Source organism: Trichomycterus rosablanca, chromosome 27 (assembly GCF_030014385.1).
Source record: "Trichomycterus rosablanca isolate fTriRos1 chromosome 27, fTriRos1.hap1, whole genome shotgun sequence".
Taxonomy (NCBI): Eukaryota; Metazoa; Chordata; class Actinopteri; order Siluriformes; family Trichomycteridae; genus Trichomycterus; species Trichomycterus rosablanca.
Genome location: NC_086014.1, coordinates 12,279,107 through 12,306,967, shown reverse-complemented (window position 1 = coordinate 12,306,967; position 27,861 = coordinate 12,279,107). Strand labels below are relative to the sequence as shown.

The 27,861-nt window shown below is 39.2% G+C and overlaps 3 protein-coding genes across 8 annotated transcripts in view; 2 read left to right on the top strand and 1 right to left on the bottom strand.

Moving 5' to 3' along the window:
• Positions 1–114: 114 nt before the first annotated feature.
• Positions 115–5,500, bottom strand: mphosph10 (M-phase phosphoprotein 10 (U3 small nucleolar ribonucleoprotein)). The gene is made up of 11 exons (XM_062989789.1): positions 5,398–5,500; positions 3,462–4,128; positions 3,187–3,353; positions 2,939–3,101; positions 2,384–2,525; positions 2,220–2,287; positions 2,004–2,141; positions 1,417–1,530; positions 1,218–1,325; positions 843–1,073; positions 115–345 (listed from the first exon to the last, which is right to left on the bottom strand). The coding sequence occupies exons 1-11, from the start codon at positions 5,481–5,483 to the stop codon at positions 199–201; spliced, it is 2,031 nt and encodes a 676-aa protein (XP_062845859.1). The 5' UTR covers positions 5,484–5,500; the 3' UTR covers positions 115–198.
• Positions 4,052–10,955, top strand: mcee (methylmalonyl CoA epimerase). 4 transcript variants are annotated; one of them, XR_010007781.1, is made up of 5 exons: positions 4,052–4,069; positions 5,754–5,789; positions 6,830–7,176; positions 7,515–8,149; positions 10,894–10,955. XR_010007781.1 is itself a non-coding variant. In XM_062989790.1 (4 exons), exons 2-4 carry the CDS (start codon positions 5,762–5,764, stop codon positions 7,665–7,667), a joined length of 528 nt encoding a protein of 175 aa, XP_062845860.1. In that variant the 5' UTR covers positions 4,052–4,069; positions 5,754–5,761; the 3' UTR covers positions 7,668–8,625. The 4 variants fall into 4 exon arrangements, 1 of the variants encoding a protein (XP_062845860.1); XR_010007780.1 differs by lacking the exon at positions 10,894–10,955 and adding an exon at positions 8,649–8,880; XR_010007779.1 differs by lacking the exon at positions 10,894–10,955 and having other exon boundaries at positions 7,515–7,925; positions 8,038–8,625.
• A 14-nt stretch (positions 10,956–10,969) lies between these two features.
• apba2b (amyloid beta (A4) precursor protein-binding, family A, member 2b) overlaps positions 10,970–27,861 on the top strand; it is a 75,018-nt gene continuing 58,126 nt past the window's right edge. For 2 of the 3 annotated variants that reach the window (XM_062989786.1, XM_062989784.1), the window contains exon 1: positions 10,970–11,124. The gene's annotated coding sequence lies outside the window, so the exon portion shown is untranslated. Of the gene's footprint in view, positions 11,125–12,130; positions 12,186–27,861 lie in introns of those variants that run through there. The other variant, XM_062989785.1, reaches the window with a different exon arrangement.

Below are 27,861 nucleotides of genomic sequence, written 5' to 3'. Positions count from 1 at the left end.
GCAGCCCCAATAATACATTGTGTTTATTACAGGTTCAACATTTGCAGGTACAGTGAAACTTATGATAAATGTTTCATGAAAATGCTAGAAACACCAAATGAGGAGATCAGACAGTGGATTAAATATCACATTTAACATTTAATATAAATGGCGATCCAGAACAAAACTGTACATGACATTTATAAAACAATTAGGGATCTACAGCTTTAACTTGCTGGCAGAAACCTCTTTTTGCTTCTTTTTGCCAGCTTGATGTTTTGAACCCTTGATCTGACTCTTGACTTGGTCTTGTAGTTGAGAGAAGAAAGCTTGGGACGAGCGCAGTGCTTTGTCCATCCCGTCGTCCTGTATAGATCAAACAAATCAGGATAAACACATGAGCATTCAACATCTTACAGATCTGGTCTAATGAATTGATTACAGTAAATGTGTTTATATGCACAATTTCATTGGATAAATACAGATCAAAATTTGGTACACTTTAGTAATCTGACTACAGGAAACCTCAGATTTTATATTAGTCTGATCTATCAGACAGATTATGTGAGAATCTTCAGCAGAGAGGTGGCTGCATCTACACTTACAGAGGCATTGAAATGACACTAATCAGTACACATTATTGCACCATCATTGCTGTGTATAAAATGTTTAATGGGTAAAAATTAAAACCTCTATATCTGATAAAAACCACCACAGCAATAAATGTTGGATTTTATATGTTTGCTGTTTCAGTGTTCAGGCTCCTTGGTGGTGAAATAAACACCTGCCACCACTGTGAACAGCCTCATGTCTCTCTTTTAAATGATTTGAAAGTCACTCTGGATAAGAACGTAAACACTCACCGTGAGTACTTTGGCTTTTCCACCTTTAGTAAGTTTCTTGAGAGTCTCTTGCACCTGAGCCTTGGACTTTTTATTCATCTTTCCATCATTTGCTGCTTCTTTAAGCTTCATCTTCTTCTCCTTCTCCTGAATCTTCAGTCTCTTTAGTTTCTTCTTCGTTCTTCTGTCACGTTTCTTATCAGTGGCTGTTTTCTCTGAGTCACCGAGAACGTTCCCAGCTTTGTTCTTTCCCTAAAGGACAAAAACAATGCATTAATAATTAATCAGTTAGAACGTGAGAAATACTGGTTTTCTGCTTAAGCAGCAGGTTCAGGCCACTACTCAACCCTGGAATAGAGAGAGAGAGAGAGAAAAAGACGTGTTGAGAATGCTAACCTTTATTTCTTCAGGAGCCAGCAGAGTGCCATCGCTGACACTGACTGGAGCCACCTCCTCAATGGTGATGGAGGGCAGATTGGAGATAACCTTCACCTCAGGTATGTGCTACACACACACAGAGGGGAGGATTAGAATAAATATTTATGAGAAGAATGAGTTCTGTACAAATCACAAGCACAAGATCAGACAGACGTACTGGTTTCGGTGTAAAGTGGAAGTTGGACAGAGCGTCCAGTTTGAGGAAGAGGGTGTCCATGAGCTTCTGGATTTCCACATGAGCTGGATTCTCCTCCTCCTCTGTTTTCTTCTCCTAAAATGAGGAAAAAGCCACAGTGCAGGTTTAACTCAGAGACAGTAGGTTTAATTTCATTCCTAATAACTCTTCTCTTAAGATGTCCAAATCTTTATAATCGAGTGTCTAATCCACAAAAGAAAATATATTTAGGGGAATTGTGCACAGAGAGCACTACACTGCTTTACATTTAGGGAGAGAATCCAATATAGGAAATACCTTTACTTTTTTTGAGAAAAATGTATAAAGGTTGTAGTTTGTTTTAAATGGTTTTATATATAATATCAGTCCATTTAATGCCACTGCAATACTTGAGTGTCCCAACTATTAAACCAGAGTGTCGAGGTGACCTTAAAATTGGTCTAAACGGCCTTAAGTAATCATTCTTCTAACATTAACGGGACAGTAAGCAGCTTCACAACAATTAAACTACCTGTCTGAGATGTGTGAACACTCCTATAGTACAGAAGTGTTGTGGTGGTGAGACTCACTTGTGTTTTTTTGATGTACTCCTGCTCATAGACCTCTGCCAGACTGAGCTTGCTCTTCTCGTGGTCCAGAGTCAGTCTCTTTTTATACTCAAACACCTCCTCCTTCGGCTTCTCCTTCCTCACCACATCGTCCCACGCCTAACAGACAGACGGTGTAAGTCACACAATACTGAGAGTGCTTTTTGTTATTACCCTGCTACACAAAGTAGCTCAAACCTGATCTTTAATTCTCTGCTTGATGATGTCTTCGAGCTGCAGTGTGGTCTCCTCTGTGACTGCAGGAGCTTTGGGAGGAAAACAGAAGCACATGAGGCATCAATTCAAGCCAGAGTTCCAGCACAGAGAGCTTATAAGATTATAAAAACAGTGTGAGATGGTACCCGTCCTGGAGGCCTGATCGAAATCCACATCCTCCTCCAGCATGCTGTTCTCTGGTCGGGTCTGAGCCGTCACCTCTCCTGTCAGCTGCCAGGGTTTCTCAGCCAACGCCGCCTTCTCGAGCTCAGAGATCTTTTCTGCCATCTGGTAACACATTCAAGCAGCACGGGATTTTTACACACGACTTTCCGGCGATATCATTAAATTCCTTATTAAATAAATAATTGAATATGTCACATGATCAAAACTATGGCTATTAATAAAGCCTGTCCTCCTTTGCTGCCAGAACACCTTTCTGTCTTCTTAAAAGGCTGCAAGGATTTACTTCCATAGCCACAAGAGCATTAATGATCTTATGTGATATCTCCTGGCTGTTAGTTGGGTTCCAATCCATCCCAGTGATGTAGTGCTTGGTTGATGCAGCAGCAAATTACACTAGCCCACTACTGCTGAGATCTACTGCTATCACCCGGTCGGACGTTTGAAAACTATGAATCAGTAAATATAAGGGGGCGCACGGTGGAAACAAACACTGGAAAATGTTTCAGCAGACGCACCTTCTCTTGTCTTATCTCAAACGCTGACTTGCTCTCTGGTTTTCCAACATTTTTAGCTTTACCACCCAGAATCTCCTCAATATCTTCTCCTTCACTGTCACTGGGTAGGTCAAAGGTCACCTTACGCAGAGCATCTCTGGCTTTCTGGCCCTCAGGGTCATCACTAAAGAGAACAAAACAAATCCTCAGTACTGTGTTCTAATGCATATTACACACAAAAAACTAACACAGAACATGACATGACTTACTCCTCAAAATCCTCTCCATCATCTGCATCCTCGTAATCCTCGTAATTCTCCTCTTCTTCTTCTTCTTCAAAGTCAGGCTCCGATTCCTCGTTCTTATCTGGATCCTGTTCCTCGGACTCTTCGTCTACAAAGTAATCTTTGTATTTTATATTTCTGGAGCTTTTTAACTGCAAAACAAGAAGATTTTAAATTAAGTTTCACTTGTACTCCTGATTCATGCTGGTTAATACAGCAGAAAGAGATGATGATACTGCACCAGATAATAATCATTTCACCTTTTTTGCTTTTGATGCAGCAGGCTTATCAAACGTTAGTTCCTCCTCTTCATCGGATGGTAAATCCTGAAAGTAATCGATTTCTTCACCTGTGCTCGCTTTCCCTTCCATCTTGTCCATGTCATCCAGGAAAGTCTCCATGTCTGACAGCTTAAAAAACCTGTCGTCCACCTCTGACACAGTCCCGGGTTTCTGTGACTTTGTTCCCGGCTTCTTCTTTTGTTTGGATTCTTTTTCTAATTCATCAACATCAAAATCGATATCCGAGTCCTCGTCATAAAGCTCTTCCTCGTTGGCTGACTTGAGCTTCAGTCTGTTTTCTTTTTCTTTCTCGTCGTCATCATCTTCCTCATCCTCTTCATTTTCGTCCTGGTCTGTGCCACTTTCACCACCTTCCTCCTCCTCTTCCTCCTCCTCCTCCTCCTCCGAATCTTCCAACAGAGTCAATGCATCGTCACCGATGGCCACGTCGACCGCGCTCTCAAACTGAGAGAGCACAGCCGAGTTCTGTAGCTCAAGCTCCTGCCAGATCTGCTCCTCGTCAAAGTTCTTCACCATCAGCTGCTCCAGGGGGCTGCCCTTCCACACGTCCAGCTTTTCAGCCTTGTGTAAGTCATAGAGGTCCTTTGTGAGGGACGTGAAGTCTGCTGCCAATCCATCCTGTACACTGTTAGAAAGATCAGAGAGAAAGAAAGAGAGTTCATCACTTGTGTCTTCTGTAGATTCGCAAACTTTAGTATGAATACAATGCAAATACATGCAATATCGATAGAATAGGACTAAGTGTTATTGAGACTAGATCATTATAGCCCTAACCTGTCATTATAACCCTAACCAAGTGTAACCACTGTTTAGATGTTTGCAGCCTGTTTATATTTAAAAGTGTTGTCTAAATTGGTGGGAGTGTATGTGATTCCCAAGTATATAATGTCACCCTGCCATATTGGAATACAGGTGATACTGACCACAGTCAACTGAGCTTTAAGCCCATTGCCATGGGCTTAGTGCCTGCCATGCAAGGAAGAAGCAACAGAGTAGGACTGCGTCTGAATGTGTGAGTGTATGTGTATATGAGAGTGTGTGTGTGTGTGTGTAAGACTGTCCTTCTTGTATTGATCGTGCACTGCTAGCATCTGTATAATCAGTCAAATTCCTTGAGCGGTTAAGGTACAAGACTAGTAATCGGGGGGGTCACTGGTTCAAGCCCCACATCTACCAGCTTGCCAGTTGGGCCCTTGAGCAAGGCCCTTAACCCTGAATTGCTTGCAATGTATACAGTCTCCATTGTAATTGACACTTTGGATAAAGACATTTGCTAAATGCTGACAATGTAAATATAGTTGTAACATGCGACCTTAAGTGTTCTATTGCCTCACAGTAAATCCAATAAGCAGATAAACCACAACGTTGTTTTAAATACTCTTTAATAAGGCAAATGTATTCTACCACAAACGTGATTCCACAATAAGTGACTTCCTGCTATACCATAATCCATAAATAATCCAAATAATTCCTAATCATTTATGATAAATACCTACTTTTGTATGCTATGCATGCACCATTAAACCAATGTTTACATACCTCAATAAATACTAATTCTTGTATGCTATGCAAGTGTTTACATGTATATAGTACCATACTGTACATTTTTATTCTTATTGCTTGTTTCTATACTGTAAGTGAATGTTGTATGTATACAAGAAGTTGTTGTTGTCTGATGTGAGCTGCTGTAACAAATAAATTCCCTGCAAAGGATCAATAAAGAATCTATCTATCTATCTATAAAGTAACATCACAGACACACAGTCCAGCCCGGGCTGAGCTGTAGCGAGCTGTGCTCATGTACCGAGCTCCTGCTCCTACTCCTACCTCAGTCTCATACACGAAGCGATCTGTGATTGTGCTGTAAGGGAAGTGTCAGTAACACTGATCTCACCTTAAGAAGAGATCTGGTTGTGCTGTACTGCTCTTTAAAAGCTGTAAACACTCGTGCAGTGGATCACTCTCACTCCCCTGCGCCATGTCTGCTCACACGTACACACGTGGGATCCAGTGTGCGCGCAGTAAACACGCTCCCGCAGAAACAACAAGCACCGCAAACGTTCCGCACAACAATCCGGCTTGTTAAAGAGGCTACACTGTTTATTTACTTAAAAAAATAGACATTCGTGCTGTTCGGCACACTGTCAACACACTTTTATATTTTAATATTAGTTTATGTGTGATGTAGGTTTATTACGGTTTTAATTAAAAGTCTTGTTGACAATTTCTAACGCGTCTTTTATTTTGAAGTGAGAAATATGGCGACATCTATGCTGAAGGTTGCAGGTAAATAAGATTGTTTGCTTTCCTTAATCCTTAATTAAAGTTATTTTCTGATGTAAATGATAATACTTGATTTGGTAGCCTTTAATGACAGTTAATATTGACGTATTAATACGCTTGTATGTGTTTGTTAAATGTCAACATTGGCTGAACTATTTATTTATCATCACCAACCCCTTCACTCAGATCAGTTTGAAGCTGTCAGTCCTCTCGCCCTTCTGCACTGAAGAAACCCAATTCAGACATGTAGAGAACATGCAAAACTCACAATGCATATATGGTTACCAGATCCGAACCGTAGTCTTGCATTCGAACCTCGAATGGTCACTGTCAGTTAGACAGTATACCTACCAGTAACCAGTATAAGGAGAACATGACACCTACAAGTACTGTGTTTACCTGTACCTGTTTGTTGTGGTGGTACAGCAGGTAGTGCAGGTGTTGCATAGCCAGTGGTCACTTTCTACAAGTAATTCAGTCTGTACCACATTTGTCTGTGTGTAATGTTACCTGCTACATGTTTGGTACTTGTCTTCTGTTCCTGTAAAACACTTAGATGTTGGTGAAGAAAGATCCAGGTGTGTGTTGTGTGTGTGTGTGTGTGTGTGTGTGTGTGTGTGTGTGTGTGTGTGTGTGTGTGTGTGTCCGAAGCCCCTGTCCGCCAGATGGCACTAATTTTCTGTGCCCAAATATGAAGAATTATAATTTAATTGACAATTAAATTGTCTCAATTGCCCCATCTATATAAACCAGTACTAATAAACCATTTTTTATGAGCATTGTAAGATGACATTTGTTAATCACCTTTCTGAAAGCATTTGCACTTGTTATGATTCTCCAATCAGTAGTTCAGCTGTTTTATGACAGCCAACTGTATATGTACAAATATTTGTACACTAATTAGACCTTCACAAAATTCCAATGGGTTCACAAACTTCTCATAAATGTATTAATTATCCTTTGAGCCAAATGCTGTCTAAGCTTTTAAATACATCTGAAGGCCTACAGTACAGTTCTCACTAATGTTAACTGTGTTTTTACAGTGACGCGTCTCTCCAGATGTGCAGCTCAGCACTCTTTATCAGTGAGGAGCTTCTCTTCCTCACGACCTGTTAGTCAGAACGTTCCTCCATCATTATGGAAGTTAGGTAAACTGAACCACGTCGCCATCGCTGTACCAGATTTAAAGAAAGCAACAGCTTTTTATCGTGATGTGCTGGGTGCTCAGGTGAGCGATACTGTTCCCTTACCTGAGCATGGCGTGTACACTGTGTTTGTGGAGCTGGGTAACACCAAGCTGGAGCTGCTGCACCCTCTCGGAGAGAAAAGCCCCATCGCTGGGTTCCTGGAAAAGAATAAAGCTGGAGGAATGCACCACATCTGCATCGAGGTCAGTCAGGTGTCAATATGACAATACAGTAGCATCCAAAAACCTAAAAATAATACAATGATTTCGAACTGTGATTTAAGTTTTAACCGTAATCTACTATAGAGCTTGTTTATTATAATGATTTATTACACTCCTACACTCAGAAATGAGAATTTTCTTTGGCTGTGTTAGTAACTGTACTCATGCATTCATAGATCTTAGAATTTATGGATCTTTACTTTTTACAGGTGAATTTGTGAATAAAAGTCACAGATTATAATCCAGTGGTTTGCACTGTAGCACTTAATTCTGAATACTATTTCTTTCTGACCACATTCTTCTAATTTTTTCTTGTATAGGTTGATGATATAAATTTAGCAATAGCTGATTTAAAGGAGAAGAAGATCAGACTGCTTTCACCAGAGCCGAGGATTGGCGCTCATGGAAAACCCGTCATGTTCCTTCATCCTAAAGATTGTGATGGAGTTCTGGTGGAATTAGAGCAAGTTTAAATAACAGCACAGCTGCCTCCTAATAGTAATGGATTACTAGTTCACTAGTCTTTTCATATATGATTTAATATTAAATGTATTACTGTTCTCTTTTGCTCTACACCTACTTTTATGACTTAATAAAATCAAGTTCTTGTGTAATATTGTACATAAAAATAAATTTATTTAATCCATTTATTCTGGTTAGGATTGCCAGGAGTCTGACAGCATTCAGAGAATCTAGGCACAAAGCAGGAACACACCCAGAACAGGGCAATAGTCCGTCTCAGGGCAACCGACACACATTTTCTTACTCTGACAGGCTAATCTAAGTCAGACACTGCTGCTGTTCTGCTATTTACATGCAGAAAATGTCTTGTTATACACATAGGTCAGAGAAGAATGGCTAGGCTGGTTTGCACCTCAGTAAATAGAATCTCAGGTTGAACAACATCTTGTACCTTGAGGCAAATGGACCCGACAGCAGGAGACCAGCAATGAAGGTACAGATATTTTTTTTAAATGCCTGGCCTGCAATTAACTTTCCAACCCTCTCAAAGGTGGTTAGTGGGGTTAAGGTCAGGGCTTTTGGCTGGCCACTAAAATTTGTGTAACATGTGTTGCACCATGTCATTATAAATTCCTGCATATAGGCACTGTTACTTTGGAATGGACACTGCCCAGTCTGGCCGTATATTGTAGCTAAGTAATACACTAAATGCATTAGAGGCAGAAGAATTTTGAATGATCTATTAATCCATCTGGTTCTCAGACTAACCTATTGCCTCTACTCAGTGAGTTTGTTAATAGGAAATGATTTGGACCAGCTCCATCCTTTCAGTGTCTCTTTCTGCGCACTTCCATTTGCACCACAGCTGGTGGAGGGTGATTGTAGACTGATGTCTGGGAATTGTCTCTCTGTGGTTTCTAATTCTCTATGTTATATTGTTTTTGTGTTATTAAAATAAAAGTTATTCTGTGACTGTTCAATTCTTTTAACAGTCCGAAAACAAACCTGAATACAAATTTACCAGAATGGCAGTTGTACAGTTGTAAGTGGACACGGAGAACATGCAAAACGTAGACAACGACCGGAGGCGAAGATTAAACCGAGGTCTCCACTCTGCGCATATTCAGTTATTTATTTGTTTTGTTAAAGGAACTTGTTTGTATTATACAATTCGGATGTGTATAAATACAAATACAAAACTTTGTAAATAAATACAAAACTAATTAAACACATCAGTTCATACTGTTGTTCATGCACAGACCTTGTAAAAACTGTTTTATATAATGTTATGCTTTGTGTTACTGCATTGCGCACAGTAATTCCCGGGAAACGTTACCCACCGCGACCCTGACCAGGATTAAGCGGTGGTAAAACATGAAAATATAATATAATAATATTAAATAACTAACGGTTCTGCTCAGAGAGTCAAGTCCTAATGTTCAACTCAAAGAACCGACTCAATGAACCGATCCACAGAGCCGGTACCGGCGCATCACCAACCCAAACGATTCAGTGCAGGTGTAACCACTGTCGGGTTAAATTAGGACTAGTTTTGTCAAACTACAGGTTAAAACTGGTATGTACCTCAGATGTTTGCTTTCTTTGGTTATTAAATGTAATTCATATTAACGGTTTCTCGTTAAAGAAAGAATATCATGTAGGCGTTTAAAAAGTCGACTCTTTAATTAAAACAGAGTCGAGTAACAAACGTTAGTATTGTTGTTCTACTTATTTATGTACGAGTAAAACGACTTTTCCCCCTAAATATATTGTTCCTCCACACACACCTCGTCAAACTATACTTTTATAAAAGTTTATGTGTCACAGTTTACGTGCAGTAGGGAAGTCATGTCAAATAAAAAAAAGAAACCCTACATATCATATAACTTCTCAGTCATTGCATTGGGTTGTTTGGATAAACACATGGGTCAGTTTTCTCCACTGCCCTGTCTTGTGTCCACTAATAAAGCAAATCCACTGCTTTCAATGTTGTCCTGTGGATACCTCCATCACATGCCCAAAGTAACATAATTTGCAGGACATAATGGAGTTCAGTAGCTCCTTTGGTTCTGGCCATCTCATAAACTTTCTCAGTGATTATCATCTTCCTCCCTGAGATTTTCTGATGCACTTGTTCTCTAAACCTGAGTACAGTGTCCAGGCGTCACATCCAAATTTGTCAACTGACCAGACCAAGGCGTTCATCAATCGTAGCTTGGTCATGGTCCTAACTGATCTGTTTTTCCGTACCCTTGTCAATTTGACCATCACCAACATGCTCATTCCCATACTCATCTTTACTTTACAAGCACATTTTGCAGAGAAGTACATATTATGTAGTAAATGTATTAAACATAGTAAAGAGACTAACGTCATTTAGTAATAAAAAAATCTATTGTAGAGGGAAAATAGATTTTAGGTGTTGGTTAGGGCAGTTTTGGATGATTGTTAACTGCAGTTTGCTTCTAATTCATACTCTCCGCTGACCTCAGTGACTGAATCTTCATCTTTGGCTTACACATAATTACATTGTGGTGCTGTTTTAAAAGTATAACACTGGTGAACTTTTTGACAGATGATTATTGACATTGCATGAAGTGGCCAAAAGTATTTTGACATCCTATCATTTGCTTGTATCTTTTTATATTTCAAAACCATGGGCATTAATATGGACACCCCCTCCCTTGCGTCCACTTGTGTCTTTAAAAGCTTACAATCTTCTGGGAAGGCGTTCTATGTTTCTAAGATTTTGAATGTGTCTGTGGGAATTTGTTTCCTTTAGGTCTGAAGCCGTTCAAACATTTGGATGACAAAAAGGCCTGCTTTCAATCAATTTATCAATTAATTTTATCGATGTTCATCTAGGATGAGAAGAGGGCTTAGTTCAGTTCACTGAAGTTCCTCCATATCAAATTTGTCAAACCGAGTCTTTAGGGATTGTGTTTGGTGCACAGCGGAACAGGCATTCTGGAACAGCCTTCAAACCATTTTGCAGTTTTGTAGTAATAATTTGAGTTAATAATTAATTTAATTATTATTAATTAACTACTAATAATTTAACAATTAAATTTTGATGGATATTTAATACAATTTTGCATGTTCTCCAGTAATATGTGTTGCAGAAACAGCAGACCTCTATAATTAAGAAGGGTGTCCAGATATTTTTGGCCACATGTATGTCTTACAGTGTACAGTGATGCGATTCAACACACATACGTTCATATTTGGGTATTACAGGTCTTCAGGATGACCAATCAGAGCAGAGCAGGTTCAGTGAGGGCGTGGCCTGTGCTGCTCCTGTTACAGCAGTGGAGCTTCGCTTCCCATCATCGCGACAAAATCAGCATCTAATGAGAGAGGAGCGGTACACTGTGTCCTCCTGCTCCTTCAGCATCTTCATTCTCTCATCCTCATCCTCTACTGAGACTGGGTCTGTTTAACAGCACTGATACAACGAGCAACATTCAGGTACAGAGGCTTTTATATGTGTTCATAAATATGCGACTATTACTGCATTGTGTGTGTGTGTGTGTGTGTGTGTGTGTGTGTGTGTGTGTGTGTGTGTACATTTTCATCATCCAGGGTTTTACCCCCCAATAAGCACCAAACTTGTGATTGTCATTTATATTAGTGTTTCAGTCTGATGCACTAATGCTTCTCATTTCTTTACATAAAGCAGTTGAATGTTTGTAGGATCTTATTTTAATTTAAGCTCAGAATCATTTTATATATAGAACTCGTTTTAGGATCTTGCCTGCATAAAATGTAATATTATGATCTGTGCCTGTGATATGTAATAAATCAAATTAGGGATGGAGTCCTGGATTCTTTAATTCTGTTTGCCTCTGGAATGGTCCTGTCCCCTCATTATCTGTGTATAAATTGTAACAAGGTGGCACAGTATTGCAATAAATAGTGAAAAAAATGTAAATTTCTACATTTTAAGCAAATTTAGCTTGTTGCCCAAAGTATAGCTTATAATTTTAATTATTTGCTCATTTGCATACACTCATTTGTATCTAAAAAACACACTTGAATATAAGTATTTAAATTTTCTTTTGTTTTTATATTTACTGTAGAATTATTTTAGGAATGTACGATAGGCAATGACAAATGCTGTGTGACACTGTGTGTGTTTGTGTGTGTATGCCATGTTCTCTTATCCCAGTGTGTAAATGTGTCTCCATGAGAGCAACCTGCTGTTAACTTGGCCAAGCTGCCCTGTCACAATGTGCGTGCACACACACACACACACACACACACACACACACACACTCATTCCACCCCTTTGAGTCCTTGCTATGTCTCTCTGTGCCCCGAGTCACTCGAATGTGCCAAGATGTTATTCATGCACCAGCAAGAAAGTTTTAAATTGGACTCTTGTGAGAAAGAGATGAAGAAAGAGGGGTGTCGGAGAGAGAGAGAGAGAGAGAGAGAGAGAGAGAGAGAGAGAGAGAGAATGGAAAAGTAAAATCTAAAAGGGCATGAGTGCATCAGGGATGTTGCCTGCTGAGGTTGTTTTTTTTTAGGTACATGGTATCTGTTATATGTATTAATATGTATTTGCTTAATATCTAAAGAACATTGTTTAAAGGTTGAATGATTTTGACAGATTAGTCAAATCCATTAATATGCTGATTTCTACATTTATAGATTTTTTTAACTTGGTACTTAATGCGGTCAGTTTGTATTTGTGTTAAAAAACAAATGATGCTTAAGAGATGCTTAGGAGGGGAAAGTCACAGCAGCACTCGATGTGAACTGATGATCAGTGAAATTTAGAGCAAAGCTGTGCTTAGGAAAAGCGAATTGAATCCTAGAAACACTGAAGAATTATTGCATCATGGACTGACTGCTCTAAATTAGCTCTAGGTGTGTGTGTGTGTGTGTGTGTGAATGTGCTAGTGTGTTTTGTAATGGATTGGTGTACTAGAGCGGCCGTTCTCAGCCTTTTTTCTGTCTTAGAGACCCCATGCGTTTAAGAAATTTTCTTGGGCCCCCTTTTCATGAGTTATAATATTATTCTTAGGCTTTCAGCGAGCATAACAAAGGGTTTTGTTTTCAAATAATCCTTTATTAGATGTCTGCTAAATATTTTTTGGCTTCAGTAGCCTACAAAGATCTTACATAGAGCAGACTGTATGTCATCCTCAATGGTCAGTCTTGCCCTGTATTTAGTTTTGATGGCTGTCATTGCTGAAAACCCAGCTTCACAGAGGTCGCACTATGGCTGAGGCGTGTCTTCGCTCATGGAAAATTCAGTGAATCCATAATAAAGAGATACATTTAGGTATTTTCTATTTTAGGTTGCTGTGCTGTGTTTACTGCTAGTGCTAGCAGAGCTTGTGTAACTAGTGTTGGGAGCTAGGTGGTTTAAAATAGATTTATATTACACGAGATCTGCTGCACGCCAGTACCCTGTTGTATTTCCCATTCCATCACGTGTGATTATTTTTAGTCGTCTTAACAAAATGCAATGTGTCTCACTGTAGTAGGCCCTCTAGTGGGACATCCCCCCCCCCCCCCACCCCCTGTTGAGAATTTTTCTGTTCTTAGTTTAACCTCAAAACATAGTTAATTGGCCCTGCAGATGTGTTTTAATTTTACAGCACTCGGAGCAGAACAGCTGTTCGTACATACTGTGAGTGTGTGTATTTGTGTGTGCGTATGTTTGGCTGTGTATTTCTCTACTGTTTGCATGTGTGTGTATTTATGAGTCTTATTTCTCCTCAAAGTTGCACCTGAAAATACTGAATTTCTTACATTTAATTTTTATCAACTGCTTTATTTTGGTCAGGGTCACGGCGAGTCCACACGTCAACCACTGGCCTTGGACAGAGTGCCAATCCATCATAGGGGTTTGGCCAACCCCCAACCCCTGGGACACAATGTAAATGCCAACTTTTATATAAAAAAGCCAACCTGATTAAACACAAAATGTAATTTGTAAATGAATTTTATATTAATTAAAGAAAAAAGTAGCTTAACACCAGCTGGCCCTTTAAAAAAGCATGTCAGGATAAACAGCATAGCAAATTGTGCAGGGTCTGATCGCGCACATATCAAACAAGTGTCCAGCCAATATTAATAAACCCTCTTAAAGTTTAACACAACTGTCTTGCGACGCAAGTTAAAAAACCTGTCTGTTGTGAATTTGCCTTTGGGTTCCGGAGATAAAATAGCAGTCATTTATTTTATTTATTATACAGATGGTCATTTTTCCAAAGTGCAGGAGGTTAAGTGGAAGGAATATGCCTTCATTCCCAACCTGTAGAAGGATTAGCTTCTCATTGTTGCGAAGGAAGGAGCATTAGCGCCTGTTAGCTGACGAATGTCCTGGTTTTAATTAGGGCCTCCAGAGCTGCCGCTTTATTAACCTCACTGCCAGGATTTTTGATTCTGCTCCAGCCTGGCATGCTCAGAATTTTAATCAGTGATAAGTCTGCCTCTTTTGGGTGGTAATATTTTAAATTGCTGTGGCATTATTTTGACACTGGTGTGTTTTTGCGTGCAGTGTTTTGATGTTTGACATTCTGCTCAGGAGCTACTGTGGTTTTAAAATAAAAAGGTTTAATTGTAACTTCACCCCTGATCAGATTTGCACCCAGCTAGATTGTGGATTTTTACAGACAAAACACTCTTTTAATTAAAGTGAGCATGTATTACTATCCTGTCAAGACAGTTTTCAAGGTAACTTGATCTCCGGATGAGTACTACAGATGAGGGGCAGTTGTAGGCTAGTGGTTAAGGTACTGGACTAGTAATCGAATGGTCGCTGGTTCAAGCCCCACCACTGCCAGGTTGCCACTGTTGGGCCCTTGAGCAAGGCCTCAATTGCTTAGACCATATACTGTTACAGTACTGTAAGTCATTTTGGATAAAAGCGTCTGCTAAATGCCAAAAATGTAAATGTAAATGTACTACTTCACATTTAGGCTATCTGACCATCATAATGTTCAAACTTTTATGAAATGTTTTACCTGCAGGAATGAAATGTTGCTTCACCTCCCAGCACTAAACCACAATATAAGCAGATTACGTTGTGGTTGGATGTTAAACCCTTTTGTGGCCTTGATATTGTTAAACCTGAGTAAATCCTAAAGTAAGCTTGCTAATGTACACATCCTGCTTCATGGTTTACCTCTCCTCTTCCTGGTTATGTAGTCTTCATCATGCCTGCTAACACGTAACCTAACCAGACCCCTACCTCGAACTGGGATGTCAGGTTCACCTCTGTGCTACTTGTATCTGCTGTATCTCTGAGTTTCAAATCACCTCAGATGTGTTCAACATGTTCTTTCCTTCACATCCTGCACAACTTATATTTACCTTTAACATGAAAAAGCATTGGGTGACGGTTAGCCTTTCTAAAAGCTCTAATGAAATTTGACAGCCTCAATTATGCACTTGAAGCGAGACAGGCTAATTTAACGCTGGGTGTGATGCGTAGGTGCTTTGCGTTTGATGTCTTGGTCAGACGCTCGCCCACTCTCTCTTCGCCCCAGTCAGCGGACGAGCTGCTTTCTTTAAGGACAAAAAGGCTTTGTGTGTGCAAAGGTTTAATTACTCAATCAAAGTCGTCGTTCAGATTGGCTCTTTATTCTCGGCTTTTATGCTTTCACTCAAATCAATCACTGAAGATTGTGGTTAGTGAAGATTTATAATCTTCTCAGCATTTTCGTCCTTGGAATTTAGTTTTTATGTTTATTTTTGGCCTTTCCTGGCATTTTTTTTGGTACGATAACCTTGTTGATAATAACAGTGTCAAGCTGTATACAGGCAGTGGAAATGAAAATGCCATTGAAACTATCTTTAGTATTTATTAATTCATAGATTTTTACTAACTCCTGGTCAGTAAAATGGTGGGCCCAGCGTGAGGCAGAAATACACGGTGGACACGTCATTATAATAATAATAATGAAGATAATAAGAACAGACAACAGTTATTTACAAACTCTGTTTGACCTGTTTTTTATTAAATGAACTTCATTGTTTTGGCATATATACACTATTTTTAAATGTAATAGCAGCAACACATTTCAGATGGGACAGGAGCGTGTATATCATTGTGTTACATCAGTATTACTTTTAACAACATACGTAATTCTTTGGGAACTTGGGACATCAATTGATGTATTTTTGAGGAAGTGAAATTTTCTCACTTCTTTTATGTTGTTTCATAATGTGCCACATTTTTAATGAAAGGTGCAGGCAATCCAGTCTAGCAAATGCACTCTCATGCTGTACAGGCACTCTGTTTTAACACAAGCAGAATGTGACTTGACATTGCCTTGCAAAAACAAGCTGGCAGCAGTTGTTGCCCATAATTACTTATGTATCCCTCAGCAATAATTTTGCCTACACAGATGTGCAAGTTACTCTAACACTGGCATCACCCCCCCCCCCCTACAATGATTGCCTTCAGAATTTTACTTTGGTAACTATGAGGATGATCATTTTCCTCATTTTCCTTCCATTTTGCCTAGAGAAGTTTAGATGATGTTGATAAATGGCTTTTACGCTGCAGAACAGAGTCTGTATTTGTAAATGCAGCCACAAAATGTTTACCGGCAAGTGTTCCTGAGCCCATAAGGTTATATTTAAACAAAAGTTAAAGCCATTTAATATGTTTTTTAGACTGATCCATTTCTCTTCTAACTTTTTCCCTCATTCTCTGAATCAGTTAATAATGTTATGGACTGTGGATTCACTACAGTACACATAAATTCCTTGCAGTTGTGCAGGGAGAAACCTTGTTCTTAAACTGTTGGTCACTTATACATTTTTTGCAGATTGGTGAACCTCGAATCATACCTGGCAGAAAATGACTTTCAATCATTTTGTCAGATTATTTTACCCAATGATTGACAGTCATAGAGTTCAGAGTTCAAACTTTAAACTGGGGTTTAATGTAAAATATCATTATAATGTTACACACAAATCCACACGTCCAGGTTTTAATATGCAGTCAGGCTTCATACTGCAAAATAACTTCTCTTATTAATAGTTTAAATGATGCAAGTAAATAAATAAATGTGCTGTTTAGGATTTTTATGTGTAATAGTTGCAACATTTGTGATTTCAATTATATTAATGCAGTCAGAATTCAGCACCGCTCCTGCATTTTCTGTACTAATTACAGAGAGAGAGAGAGAGAGAGAGAGAGAGACCTTTTTTTCTGACAGCAGTAGTTAAACAACCCCACATGTGCACAAAGCCAGTTCCATATAGGCATGATTGGATGGGTTTGGTGTTTAGAAATCACATTAGCCTGCACAGAGCACCGACATCAACCCCACTGAACACTTTTGTCATAGGATGTCTGAAAAAGCTCCAGTTTTTGCAGCTGATTAAAAAGTGCCTTGTGTGGGTAGAAAAAATAACGTTATCCAATTATATCCTGTCATTTTTTCACCTCCGCCTGCACCCACTCGCTGAAAATGTTTAGCTGCTTCCCTCGGAAACGAATCAAGTTACAGAAGAACAGTTTCAGTTTTGACTAAATTAGGGCCGAACAAAACACAGGAAACGATTCAGGTGTAACGAATCTAACTACAGAAGGAACTGTGCAGGCAGTGATCAGGTCTTTCAGACAGGCTGGACCGATGCAGGAGCTGGAAAAAGGCGAGTTCATGACAGCTGTGATGTGGTGTGTGGGAGTAATAATGAACGCGTCTTTGTCCTCTAAAATGTGGATAATGTGAAGCAGCAATTTAGCTGAGTAAGAAAAAAACCTAATGACTTATTTTTAAAGACAAAATCTATTATAGAGCGCTTCAGATTTGGACAGACAGCTGAAGTAGCATTTTTTTCCCCTTTCTTTTCTTATTCCCTGTCATTAATCCTAAATGTGTGTTGTAACTCACCTCGTTGCATCAGCATTCAGAGTCTGCTTCACTGTTTAAACAAAAACGCTTGACAGATTTTGTGAGATTGGAATTAGCATGTCTCTCTGGATCATTTCACTTTCTTTCTTTCTTTTTTAAATCACCTTGAAAAAAGGCAGAGCTAGCAGGCCTGCTTGTGAATAATCGATAGAATGCTAACTCAGTCTCTGTGAACAATAAAAAACAAAACCATAAGACATTTACAGCTTCTATTACATAAGATTTACCTTCTTGACTGGTTAAATAATTTGTGGTTGGGCCAGGTAACAATATAATGACGATATGCGGTGCGCTGCTACACTGCATATCAAAGTAAAGCACAACGACTTTAGAGGTCTAATTAAAACATTTGTGAACTAATCCAACTGAGCAAAACTGTGAACTAAGGTGGACAATCAAGTCTTCTGTGGGTACATTGAGGGGTATTTCTGTCTACGATGTGGTATGTGTATGTGTATGTGTGTAGACCAGGGTTTAAAATGTATATAGGTATACCGCCAAGTTGCCACTGTTGGGCCCCTGAGCAAGGCCCTTAACCCTCAATTGCTCAAAATTGTGTTCAGTCATAACTGTAAGTCGCTTTGGATAAAGGTGTCTGCTAAATGCCTAAAATGTAAATGTAAAAAGTGGGTTACAGATGTAATCATATAATATTAAATTATTATGATAATAAATAATAATTTATGCTTGTGTGAAATTGACACAGTTATGCTTGATTCAGACTGGTTGCATTGACCTGCAGATTGGAATTTGAGGTGTCAGGTTTTATTATTATTAATTTTTACAGTTTGAACTATAATGTTAAAGACAGAGTGATTCTAGGTTTGTAGAACCTTATTGCACCTCTAACTTGTGACTTTCGGATTGACGATCTGATCACGCTTCCACTGTAGAATACGCGTGCATATGATAGGTCTGATTCATGCACATTAGCATTTAAATGAGGTGACTTGATTTTGCTGAGTTATCATCATTTCTCTCAACCAGACGTGGTCCACCTTTGTCAGACTGATGAACTGAAACAAAGATGACTTTATTAGGGTGAATGTTTCTCCATCGCTTTCACTGAGTAATGATGGCAGAATGGAAGTAGGAACATGTAAGGTTGCCTGACACACAGATGCAGATATTTTACCATAAACTCTCATTATAACCAGTAATTCTAAGCAAATAAATCCAACTTGTGGCTATTTATGTAATTTGGAGCTATGTTGAGAACCCCTGAGTTGAGGGTGTAGTGAACAGTGTCACTGGTATAATCACTGATTATAATTACTTTTGTGTTTAATTGAGCATTGTAGAATTAAAGCTTAATTGTGAGGTGTAGTGAGCTGATGCAGGAGCTTTTCCTGGCATTTCTGTAACCAGATTCCTTTTCAGTAAGATCCAGTAATGGTTTCTCAGCCTGACTAAATGCAGGATCACTAGATTAGATTCTAATGCATGTTTTTACTCTGATTGGTGGCTTAAGATTCAATTCCAATCCACCATTAAAGTTACATTTACATTTGCACTCATACAGAAACCATTTTGATATTTGGAGATCTTATTTTCTACAAATCTTTATTGTAATTTTAATGTAACTTTTCCTGGCATTGATAGGTATATTTTAGTCCATTTTATTTACATATGCCACTGTTATACTGTATATTGTGCCTTTCCAATTGTAAACCAGTCAGTAAAAAGCATTACTAAGGATAAACACGGCTGGCTTGGTGGGGGAGCTTGGTGGGGGAGCTTGGTGGGAGTGTTTGCCTCACATGTGTTTTCCTCATCCAAAAGCTAAACTGGCTGCTCTAAATTGTCCCTAGGTGTGTGAGATGTGAGTGTGTCCAGCCTGTATTGCTGCCTTGTGCCCAGTGTTCCCACAGTACACAGAACCTTGTGTAATGAGTAACTACCATTCCTGTCATGAATGTAACCAAAGAATGACGTTAAAATCCTAACAAACTAAACAATATCCAGTTTTTAGTACTGGTGTCTCGTCTGTTTGGATGGTTACAGTACAGCTGTCTGCTTATTGGAACAAATGTAATTGTGCTTTGCATTCGTCTGTAAAGGCAAAAATAATCCAATAATTCTACTTATCTTAAAAAAATAAAAAGAAAAGAATATAATTACATGAAAATGTAATTGAAACATGATCACGATTAGTCACAAAGCAAAATATGAATGGCCATGCAGACCCAGTCATTCACACAACCATAAACAATACAGGTCAGAAATCATACCAACAAGCATCAATCAACAATTAAAAAAGAAACCTGAACAAACAACATGAGGTCAAGATCTGCTGTAAATCTGACTCTTTCCGGTGTCTGTTTTCTGCACTGCAGGTTTCGTTAAAGCTGTTTGTTTACCTTCAGCCTTTTTATGCCTCCGTTAGGTCATTATTAGCATTCAAGCTCTCATGCTGTTCAATGGCCTCCATCATTAGCAGCCCTGTTTCTTTGACTCTGGTCCATTAGCATGCAGATGAGGAAAGGGGCTGTTCATACCCACTGCTTACAGCTCCTTCATCCTCCTCAAATCAGTGCTCAGAGCAAGAATAAAAATACCTCGAATATATATATATATATATATATTTAGGATTAATTTGACTCTTATTAGCATCGATTTTATTATTCCTATTTTAATGATGCATTGATTTAAATAGTATTTCATGCACACATTATATTGATCATTTTTACATTTTTAAAGCATCTGTAGTCACTTCTCTCCTTAAAGAATTTACATAAAGACTGACCTTAAACAACATGTGCTTATCAGTTCCCATAAAGCTGACATGGCCTACAGCTGACGCTGTTGGTCCCAGGGATGGTTGTGTGTCCTCTTAGTATCAGTGTCAGTTTTAGTATCAGTATCAGTATCAGTATCAGTATTAGTATTAGTATTAGTTAGGTTGTGTGGCTTCTGTGTCCTGCTATAAAAAGTGGCCTCTGCTGTCAGTCTAAAGGTAAAGGTTGCGCTGGTCAGTCCCGATTAAGGAGGCAAGTGTTTCAAAACAGGCCTACTGAAGGAGTTGTGGCCTCTCCTCTGGTCAGTTCAAGTGAAGGAGGTAGAAATAAAGTTTTTATTTTATTATTTTCTATTCTTTATGCCTTTTTAGGGACAGAGGTTTGGTCTTTATGCCTTTTTTAGTGAATTGGTGTGGTCTTTGTGCCTCCCAATGCGTCTTATACTTTCCACAAAAGGGATTATCACAACCATTTTTTTTTCTGTATTTCTTTTCTTTTTTATCTGCTGTTCCTTATTAAGTCTGCAAGCCCTAGATGATTATACAGGTCTATTCTGTTAGCTTTATACTCGAGTGTCCTCTTTACATTAATGTATCATCAAGAGTAATGAAAGGCAGAGATACTGAGTCAAATAAAGGAAAGGAAAAAAGACCTTCCAGTCAGAATATGTTGAGCACTCCATTTGTTTCATTACTTTTTAATGTAAGTTTCATATGGTCCATTTGAGGGATGTCCCCATTTACCCTCTTTTAATAATTACGTTGCAAAAAACATTACATACATTTGTAATACTGCTATCACTGCCATGCTGTGTAGAGCTGTATAAAACTTGCATTTTAATTTGTTTTAATTTGTTTTAATTTAATTGGTTTGTGGCACTCATTAAATCTAGAAGCTTTATTAAACGGTGTTACTTATGTGCCTGTGCTGCGTGTTTGTGCTCTGCATTAGTGTTTACAGCTGTATACAGAGGCACAGTCCCAAATCACATATCACATATTTCCCTGATGTTGATGATGTTTTATCAGCTGATTATATAAAGTAAACTAGTATTTAAGGGTGTAAGGCATAAAGTAAATTAAGTGCAGGAAAGACAAAAGGGGAGAATTTGTTGGAAGACCAAAGTTTATTAAAAGAATGATGGTTGGGAACAAAAAAAAAACACCATGTGCAGGAATTAAATCAAATAGGCTTTATTCGTAGCCACTGTGAGGTTCTTAATACTGCTTTAAACACACACTCAGGTGCATGTGTGACTCAGCATACTAATACACCAGCCCACCATTGCGGAGAGTCTGAACTGTTGAACTTCAGTGGTGCTATCGACGCGGTCAGACGTCCAACAGACACAACTGGCTGTTTCTGGGTGGGTGTTAGTCTGCAGCTCCCGTAGGTCAGCTGGTGTAGGTGGCAGAGCAGTTAAAATAGGGAATTGGAAACAACTAGATTGGGGACAAAAAGCACGCATGTACATGCACTTAATTTTTGTTAACTGTTTAAAATGTAATAAAATAATATTTAGTTTAATCCAAGTCTTAAGTGACTTTATGTTTCTAAATGTCCGATTATCTGCAAAGTCTTTTGCTTTTTTATTAATTTGGTGAAATAGTTTTATTTTATTTTTTACTAAGAGAAAAGAAATAGGAATGCATTTGTTAATTTTCATTTTTATCTGGTTGATAATCAGGCCTGGTCAGGCAATTCTGCTCCACTTTATACTGCTGCTTTTATTACTAATGCAAGAGAGCAAATTAATCTGCTTGATAAAATATGTGTGTGTGTGTGTGTGTGTGTGTGTTTGCTGATCCAGATCTCTGCTTCTTTCAAGTGAAATTCAATTTGGTTTGCATGCGTGCATGTGGGTGTATGCGTGTGTGTGTGTGTGTGTGTGTGTGTGTGTGTGTATGCATGTGTGTGTGTGTGTCTCTTCACAAAGCAGTTGGGTTGCTTTGCTATAAGTCTTGTCAGGATGTAAAGTGTTTCTTTGTTGTCTGTATAAAAAGCATCGGTGCCCTTTGAGCTCTGGAGTCTCAGCGTGGTGCTGACATTTAGTGCATATTTATGCTGCTGGATTATGTAAAGTGTGTGTGAGAGAAAAAAAGACATCGAACAGTTGTGATTTGGCGGATCTGTTTGTGTATAAACTCACTTCATCTACACAACAAAAAGATATAAAATAAGCCCAGAAAATGATCCAGTGGATGGATGGATGGATAGACGGATGGATGGATGGATAGATGGATGGATGGATGGATGGGTGGACAGACGGACGGATGGGTGGATGGACGGATGGATGGGTGGATGGACGGACGGACGGATGGGTGGATGGACGGATGGACGGACGGATGGGTGGACGGATGGGTGGATGGACGGATGGATGGACGGATGGATGGATGGATGGGTGGGTGGATGGACGGATGGGTGGACGGATGGGTGGATGGACGGATGGACAGACGGACGGATGGGTGGATGGACGAATGGACGGACGGACGGATGGGTGGATGGACGGATGGACGGATGGATGGGTGGACGGATGGATGGACGGACGGATGGGTGGGTGGATGGACGGATTGGTGGATGGACGGATGGATGGGTGGACGGATGGATGGATGGATGGACGGATGGACAGATGGATGGATGGATAAATCTTGGTAAAAGTTTGTTATACGTAAGTTTAAGACATTGTTATATGTTAATCATGTCATACAGCGATATTATATTAGTACAGCTGTTATTAAATATTAATCTGGACTTGCACGTGCACGCTGAAACATGCTTACATAATGCGTTGCTATGTGACACATCTCTTTAACATTCTTTATTTGCCCATTGGACGGGGTCTGCATCAGAACAAGACTCATTAATCATCATTGCATCATGTTGATTTGATGCACCCTTGATATTGGGAATAAATGATGACAGCTCGTTGTCTATTATGCAGACATAAGTGCCCTGAAGACATTTCTAACTTCGGGGGCTGCAGTGAAGGATCTTTTGTGAATAGTACATTTGATTTCTATTCCCTCCGTCTCTTTAAAGTGTCAGACAAACTACTCCGGGATGCGCCAGATGTGCAGGATTAGTCGTTAATTATTCCGGATATTTTATTACCTGCTGTATTAGGACAGACTCGAATGCAGGGAATTCTGGACTCCTGAGTGTGTCGTGCATTAAATGAGATGGTAAAATGAATGTGATGTGAGAGGTCCTACTCAGCATGGGTTTCATGTTTCTCTCGGTCCATCCTTCTGCATTCTGATGAGCGTATTAACGGAAGTCATTAGAAGTTAAGAGATAATGGGTTTAAAATAATAACACAGGCTGCCGTGTCAGCAGCGAACGTCTCAGCACTTATTCGTCACCCTCGGTTTAACTCTGATCTTATTCTGCACACACTTTAATCGATGGCCTCCAACCTCCGTACCGGAGTCTGACAGGCTTTCATCTAGACACATGGTCTTAATTATTGTTCATTACATTTGATTCAATAAGTGTGTGAGTGTACATAAAAAGGTCAGTGCTGAATCTTCGTGCTGGATTTGTTACTAGGATTGTTTAACCTTTTTAGGAATGCTCTTCTTCTGAAATGTGTGACAGTTTATTACAGATCATTTGTGACCATTAATAAATGACAAATCCAGCTGTGACCCTTGTGTTTTGGTGTTTGACTCACATCCACTCCTAACAGGTGTAAAAAAAATTATATTTTAATGAAATGCCTAAAACCTTTGTGGTAAAAGTTTGGGGAAGGTCTTTTTCTTAAAATCATTGAGTCTAATGCAGTAACCCACCCCAGACAGGGCACCAATCATAGCCAATTATGCCTGAAGGTAGATGCTCGACCGGCTGATAGCACCACTGGGGATTCAAACCCTGGATTCCTGCTGTAGTGGACTAGCGTAATTTACTGCTGTGCCACCCGAGCGCCCCTTAATTTAATCTATCTCAATAAATAACTATGAATGTAGTGTTCACTAGGGTGAGCCATCTCGTATTCATTTACCTGCTGCCTAGCATTTGTATAATGATATGATTATCATCTTATAAATTGTGGTTAAGGATAAAGAAGGTTTTTAGATCCACGTATATATAATATCGCTCCATTGTTAGCTTTAGTTCTTCTTTTCATTAAATGCTCGAACCATTAGCCAGTGTGCTTTTTCTGTTGCTCAGTTTCAGTATGTTTAAAGACGTCTCTGTGCCCGTTGTAATTTCCTGCGGGCCGTCTGCTCCGTACGTGTGTGCAATGTAGAGCATGATGCAGTGTTTACCCAGGGACAAGAGGCCAATGCGACTGCAGCCAGCAGCTTCTCGATAAAGTGAAATATCTGAGGCCTCTGTGAAAGCTTTTAAAATGAAAGCTGTTTTCATAAATCAAGCCGGAGGAGAAGGAGAATAGATTGATGGCAATAGATTTCTTTTTACCCGCGGTACCTGCGGGGCCAGGCACCTGACACCAGATCAGCTTCACTGAACAATGACTGCCAGCTACGGCCAGCTGGGAAAGGTGGGATGAGAATAAGAAAGGCAGGTAGAATAAAAAGGAAAACGTTAGAAAACGTTAGATCTGTATAAAGATAAAAAAAAGAATTGTAATTGTAACTGTATAAAGATAAAAAAAAATCTGTTTACATTAAAATTATGCAAAACAAATCATATTTATTCCAAATGTTGTACGTGGCATGCTTTTATTTTAAATACTAGGTTCACACTGGATGGAAAACAAGACCTAGTCCGTACTAACATATACACTGTTGCTTAAAAGTTTGTGAACCCTTTAGAATCTTCTACATTTATTCTTAAATAGGATTTAAAACCATCAGATTTTCAACCATCAAGTCTTAAATATTGATGAAGAGAACACAATTAGACAAATGAAACAAAATTATTATACTTGTTTATTTCTTTATGAAGGAAAACAATACAATATTTTACATCTATTAATGGCAAAAGTATTTAAATCTCTTGGAAGTTAATTTGAGAATAAAATTACAGTCAGGTGTGTTTAAAGTCTCAAATAGATCTTCACAACATGTGATGATGTTTCAGGTCAGATTTAGAGTTATGCAGAGTTTAAAAAAATCAGGAGCACATTTACTTCAATTTTTACATGCATTAATTATGGAATGCTTTGTTAGCTTTCTGCTAGGTATAGTGGAGCTTATGTTTTCGAGTATGTTGTATGTTCGACTTAACTGATCAGCAGAATGTTATTTTAAAAGGGGTCATTCACATGCTTTTGGCAAATGTTGGATGAGTCTTTCTTTCTCTTGGTTAGCAGTGACGTTTGCCCTGCAACTCTCTCATGGATCTCATTTTTGCCCCATCTCTGTTCTAAAGTGGAATTTACTACATTTTAAAGGATTACCATCTTGTTTAATTACTTGATTATTTGATTATGTTCGGGCAAATAACTCTATTCCAGTTATGATGTATACATAGTTCTAAATTTTTTTAATTCCAATTCAACTATCAAATATTATTTGGAAAATTTTGTAAAGGGCTTTTATTAATGATGAACGTGTAGTGTGTCTACAGAGAGTAGCAGAAATCCTTTTCCTTATCTGCCACATGTAACACACCCCTGCTGGTCAAGGACGACTGCAGGCTAGCACACAGCTATGCTCTCAGTACAACACTCGTGTCGGCACCTCTGCAAGACGGTAGCAGGCACGGATGCGTCCCCAGACACGGTAAATTGTGTCTGTTGAGCGTCTGACCAGGCCGGTGGCACTAGAGATAATTGAACCTGGGTCTCAGCGGTGGTCGGCTGGTCGTGTAGTAATCCATTTCTCTACATGCACTTATTTCAGCACCACAGACAGCGAGCAGCCTCCTCTCACCATTGTTCTTTCATGGTCTGTTGAAAAAATGTGGCCTTCCTGTCATGTCTGTGTAATGCATTATAATTCGCTTGTGTGGTCTAATTAATGTAGTCACACAGACAGGGCTCTGTGTGTGTGTGTGTGTGTGTGTGTGTGTGTTGCTAGTGTGGACATTTGCTGCTTAGTAAAGTATAGTAAAAAAGAAACTAGAAGAATCAGACTGTTAAGCATATACTTAAGCATTCCACCAGCAGCAACACTTGATATCCTCAGTTCACGATTCATTAAAAATTGTAATTATTGGGAAAGCTGATGTAACACGGTGGTAACCAGAGTGGAAACAAAGAAAGGACCTGCAGACACTGTGCAGAAACAGATGAAAACATGCATATTGTAACGTGAAATGATTAGAAGTACTAGAACACGAGTTTTAGTAGCACTAAAGCCTATGAGACCCAGAGCGTGCTGTCTGCACAGAAGCATTATCAATAGCATGAGGAGTTGTTGTGGAGTGTGAAAGGAAGATGTTGCACAGCGGGTGTGTGTGGGAATAGCAGTGCCTTAGGCGGGATTTAATACTGCAGAGGACGAAGCCCTGTGAAGAACACCCGAAGCCAAGAGAGACACCGCTGTGTGTAACTGTGTGCTTTAAACGTGACCTTGAGTGTGGGAAGGGCAATGCATAAATAAAGAAGACTATTAATAATGGGACCCGTGTAATGCAGTGTCTATCTGTAGTGTTGCTTTATTATGTATAGTGTGTCTGGTTTGTGTGTGTGTGTATCTGTAGTGTTGTTATATGTGTCTAGTGTTGGTGTGTGTATTGTATCTGTATTGTGGCTGTTTATTACATGTATGTATAGTGTGTCTGGTTTGTGTGTGTATGTGTTTGTACCTGTAGTGTGGCTGTTTGTTACATATGTGTGTGTGTGTGTGTAGTGTGTTTGGTTTGTGTTTGTGTATCTGTAGTCTGGGTTTTTGTAATATATTTAGGATTCAAGAGTTTTATTGTGCACAGTAGAAACGGCAGTTACACTGTACAATAAAATTCTTACTTTGCTTGTCCTCTGCATACACATACACACACACACATGTATGTGTCTATATAGTCTTAATACGGTAATTATTGTAATTGTGTGTAATGTGTTTGGTTTGCGTGTCTGTGTGTGTATCTATGGTGCGGCTGTTTGTTTGGCTGTTTCTGTTTTAATTCTAATTGAATTTAATCATCAAAATTAAGTAGTTTTTTTGTGTCTATATATAGTCAGTAGTCATAATAGGACCTAAAAGATTATTAGCGGTCTGTTGCGTTGTCACACATTAGTGTGAATGTGGTGTGAAGCTGATGGAGAATGTACTAAATGGCTTTTTTCTTCACTGAGCCAGTGCTGTTACTTCCTCTTTTAAAAGCTGCTGGTTGTTGTTGTTCTCTCTCTGCTGAACTGTACAGTCTCGTGGGAGGTGAAGTCGGGCAGCTCCCGCCGCTCTGTGCATTTCACCAGCTTCAAAACAGAACACATGAGCCATGTCTGAGGAGACACACATGCTGTGTTTACCTGCTGTATTGCTCAGTGATGATGATGGTGTGTTGTTTTGTCCCTGTTAGTCCCAGTAAAATGGGTGTGGCTTTTGTACCAGTCTTAGTAAAGTGGGTGTGGCTTTTGTACCAGTCTTAGTAAAGTAGGTGTGGTTTTGTACCAGTCTTAGTAAAGTGGGTGTGGCTTTTGCACCAGTCTTAGTAAAGTGGGTGTGGTG

What these genes read in the sequence shown, in the direction of transcription:
- mphosph10 (XM_062989789.1), bottom strand. Translation starts at nt 5,483, where the DNA reads ATGGCGCAGGGGAGTGAGAGTGATCCACTGCACGAGTGTTTACAGCTT. An exon ending in TTGAGATAAGACAAGAGAAG is followed by an intron (nt 2,526 to 2,938) that starts GTGCGTCTGCTG and finishes ATGTGTTACCAG; the next exon opens with ATGGCAGAAAAGATCTCTGA. An exon ending in TGGCTCCTGAAGAAATAAAG is followed by an intron (nt 1,074 to 1,217) that starts GTTAGCATTCTC and finishes TTTGTCCTTTAG; the next exon opens with GGAAAGAACAAAGCTGGGAA.
- mcee (XM_062989790.1), top strand. Translation starts at nt 5,762, where the DNA reads ATGGCGACATCTATGCTGAAGGTTGCAG. An exon ending in ATCTATGCTGAAGGTTGCAG is followed by an intron (nt 5,790 to 6,829) that starts GTAAATAAGATT and finishes GTGTTTTTACAG; the next exon opens with TGACGCGTCTCTCCAGATGT. An exon ending in TGCACCACATCTGCATCGAG is followed by an intron (nt 7,177 to 7,514) that starts GTCAGTCAGGTG and finishes TTTCTTGTATAG; the next exon opens with GTTGATGATATAAATTTAGC.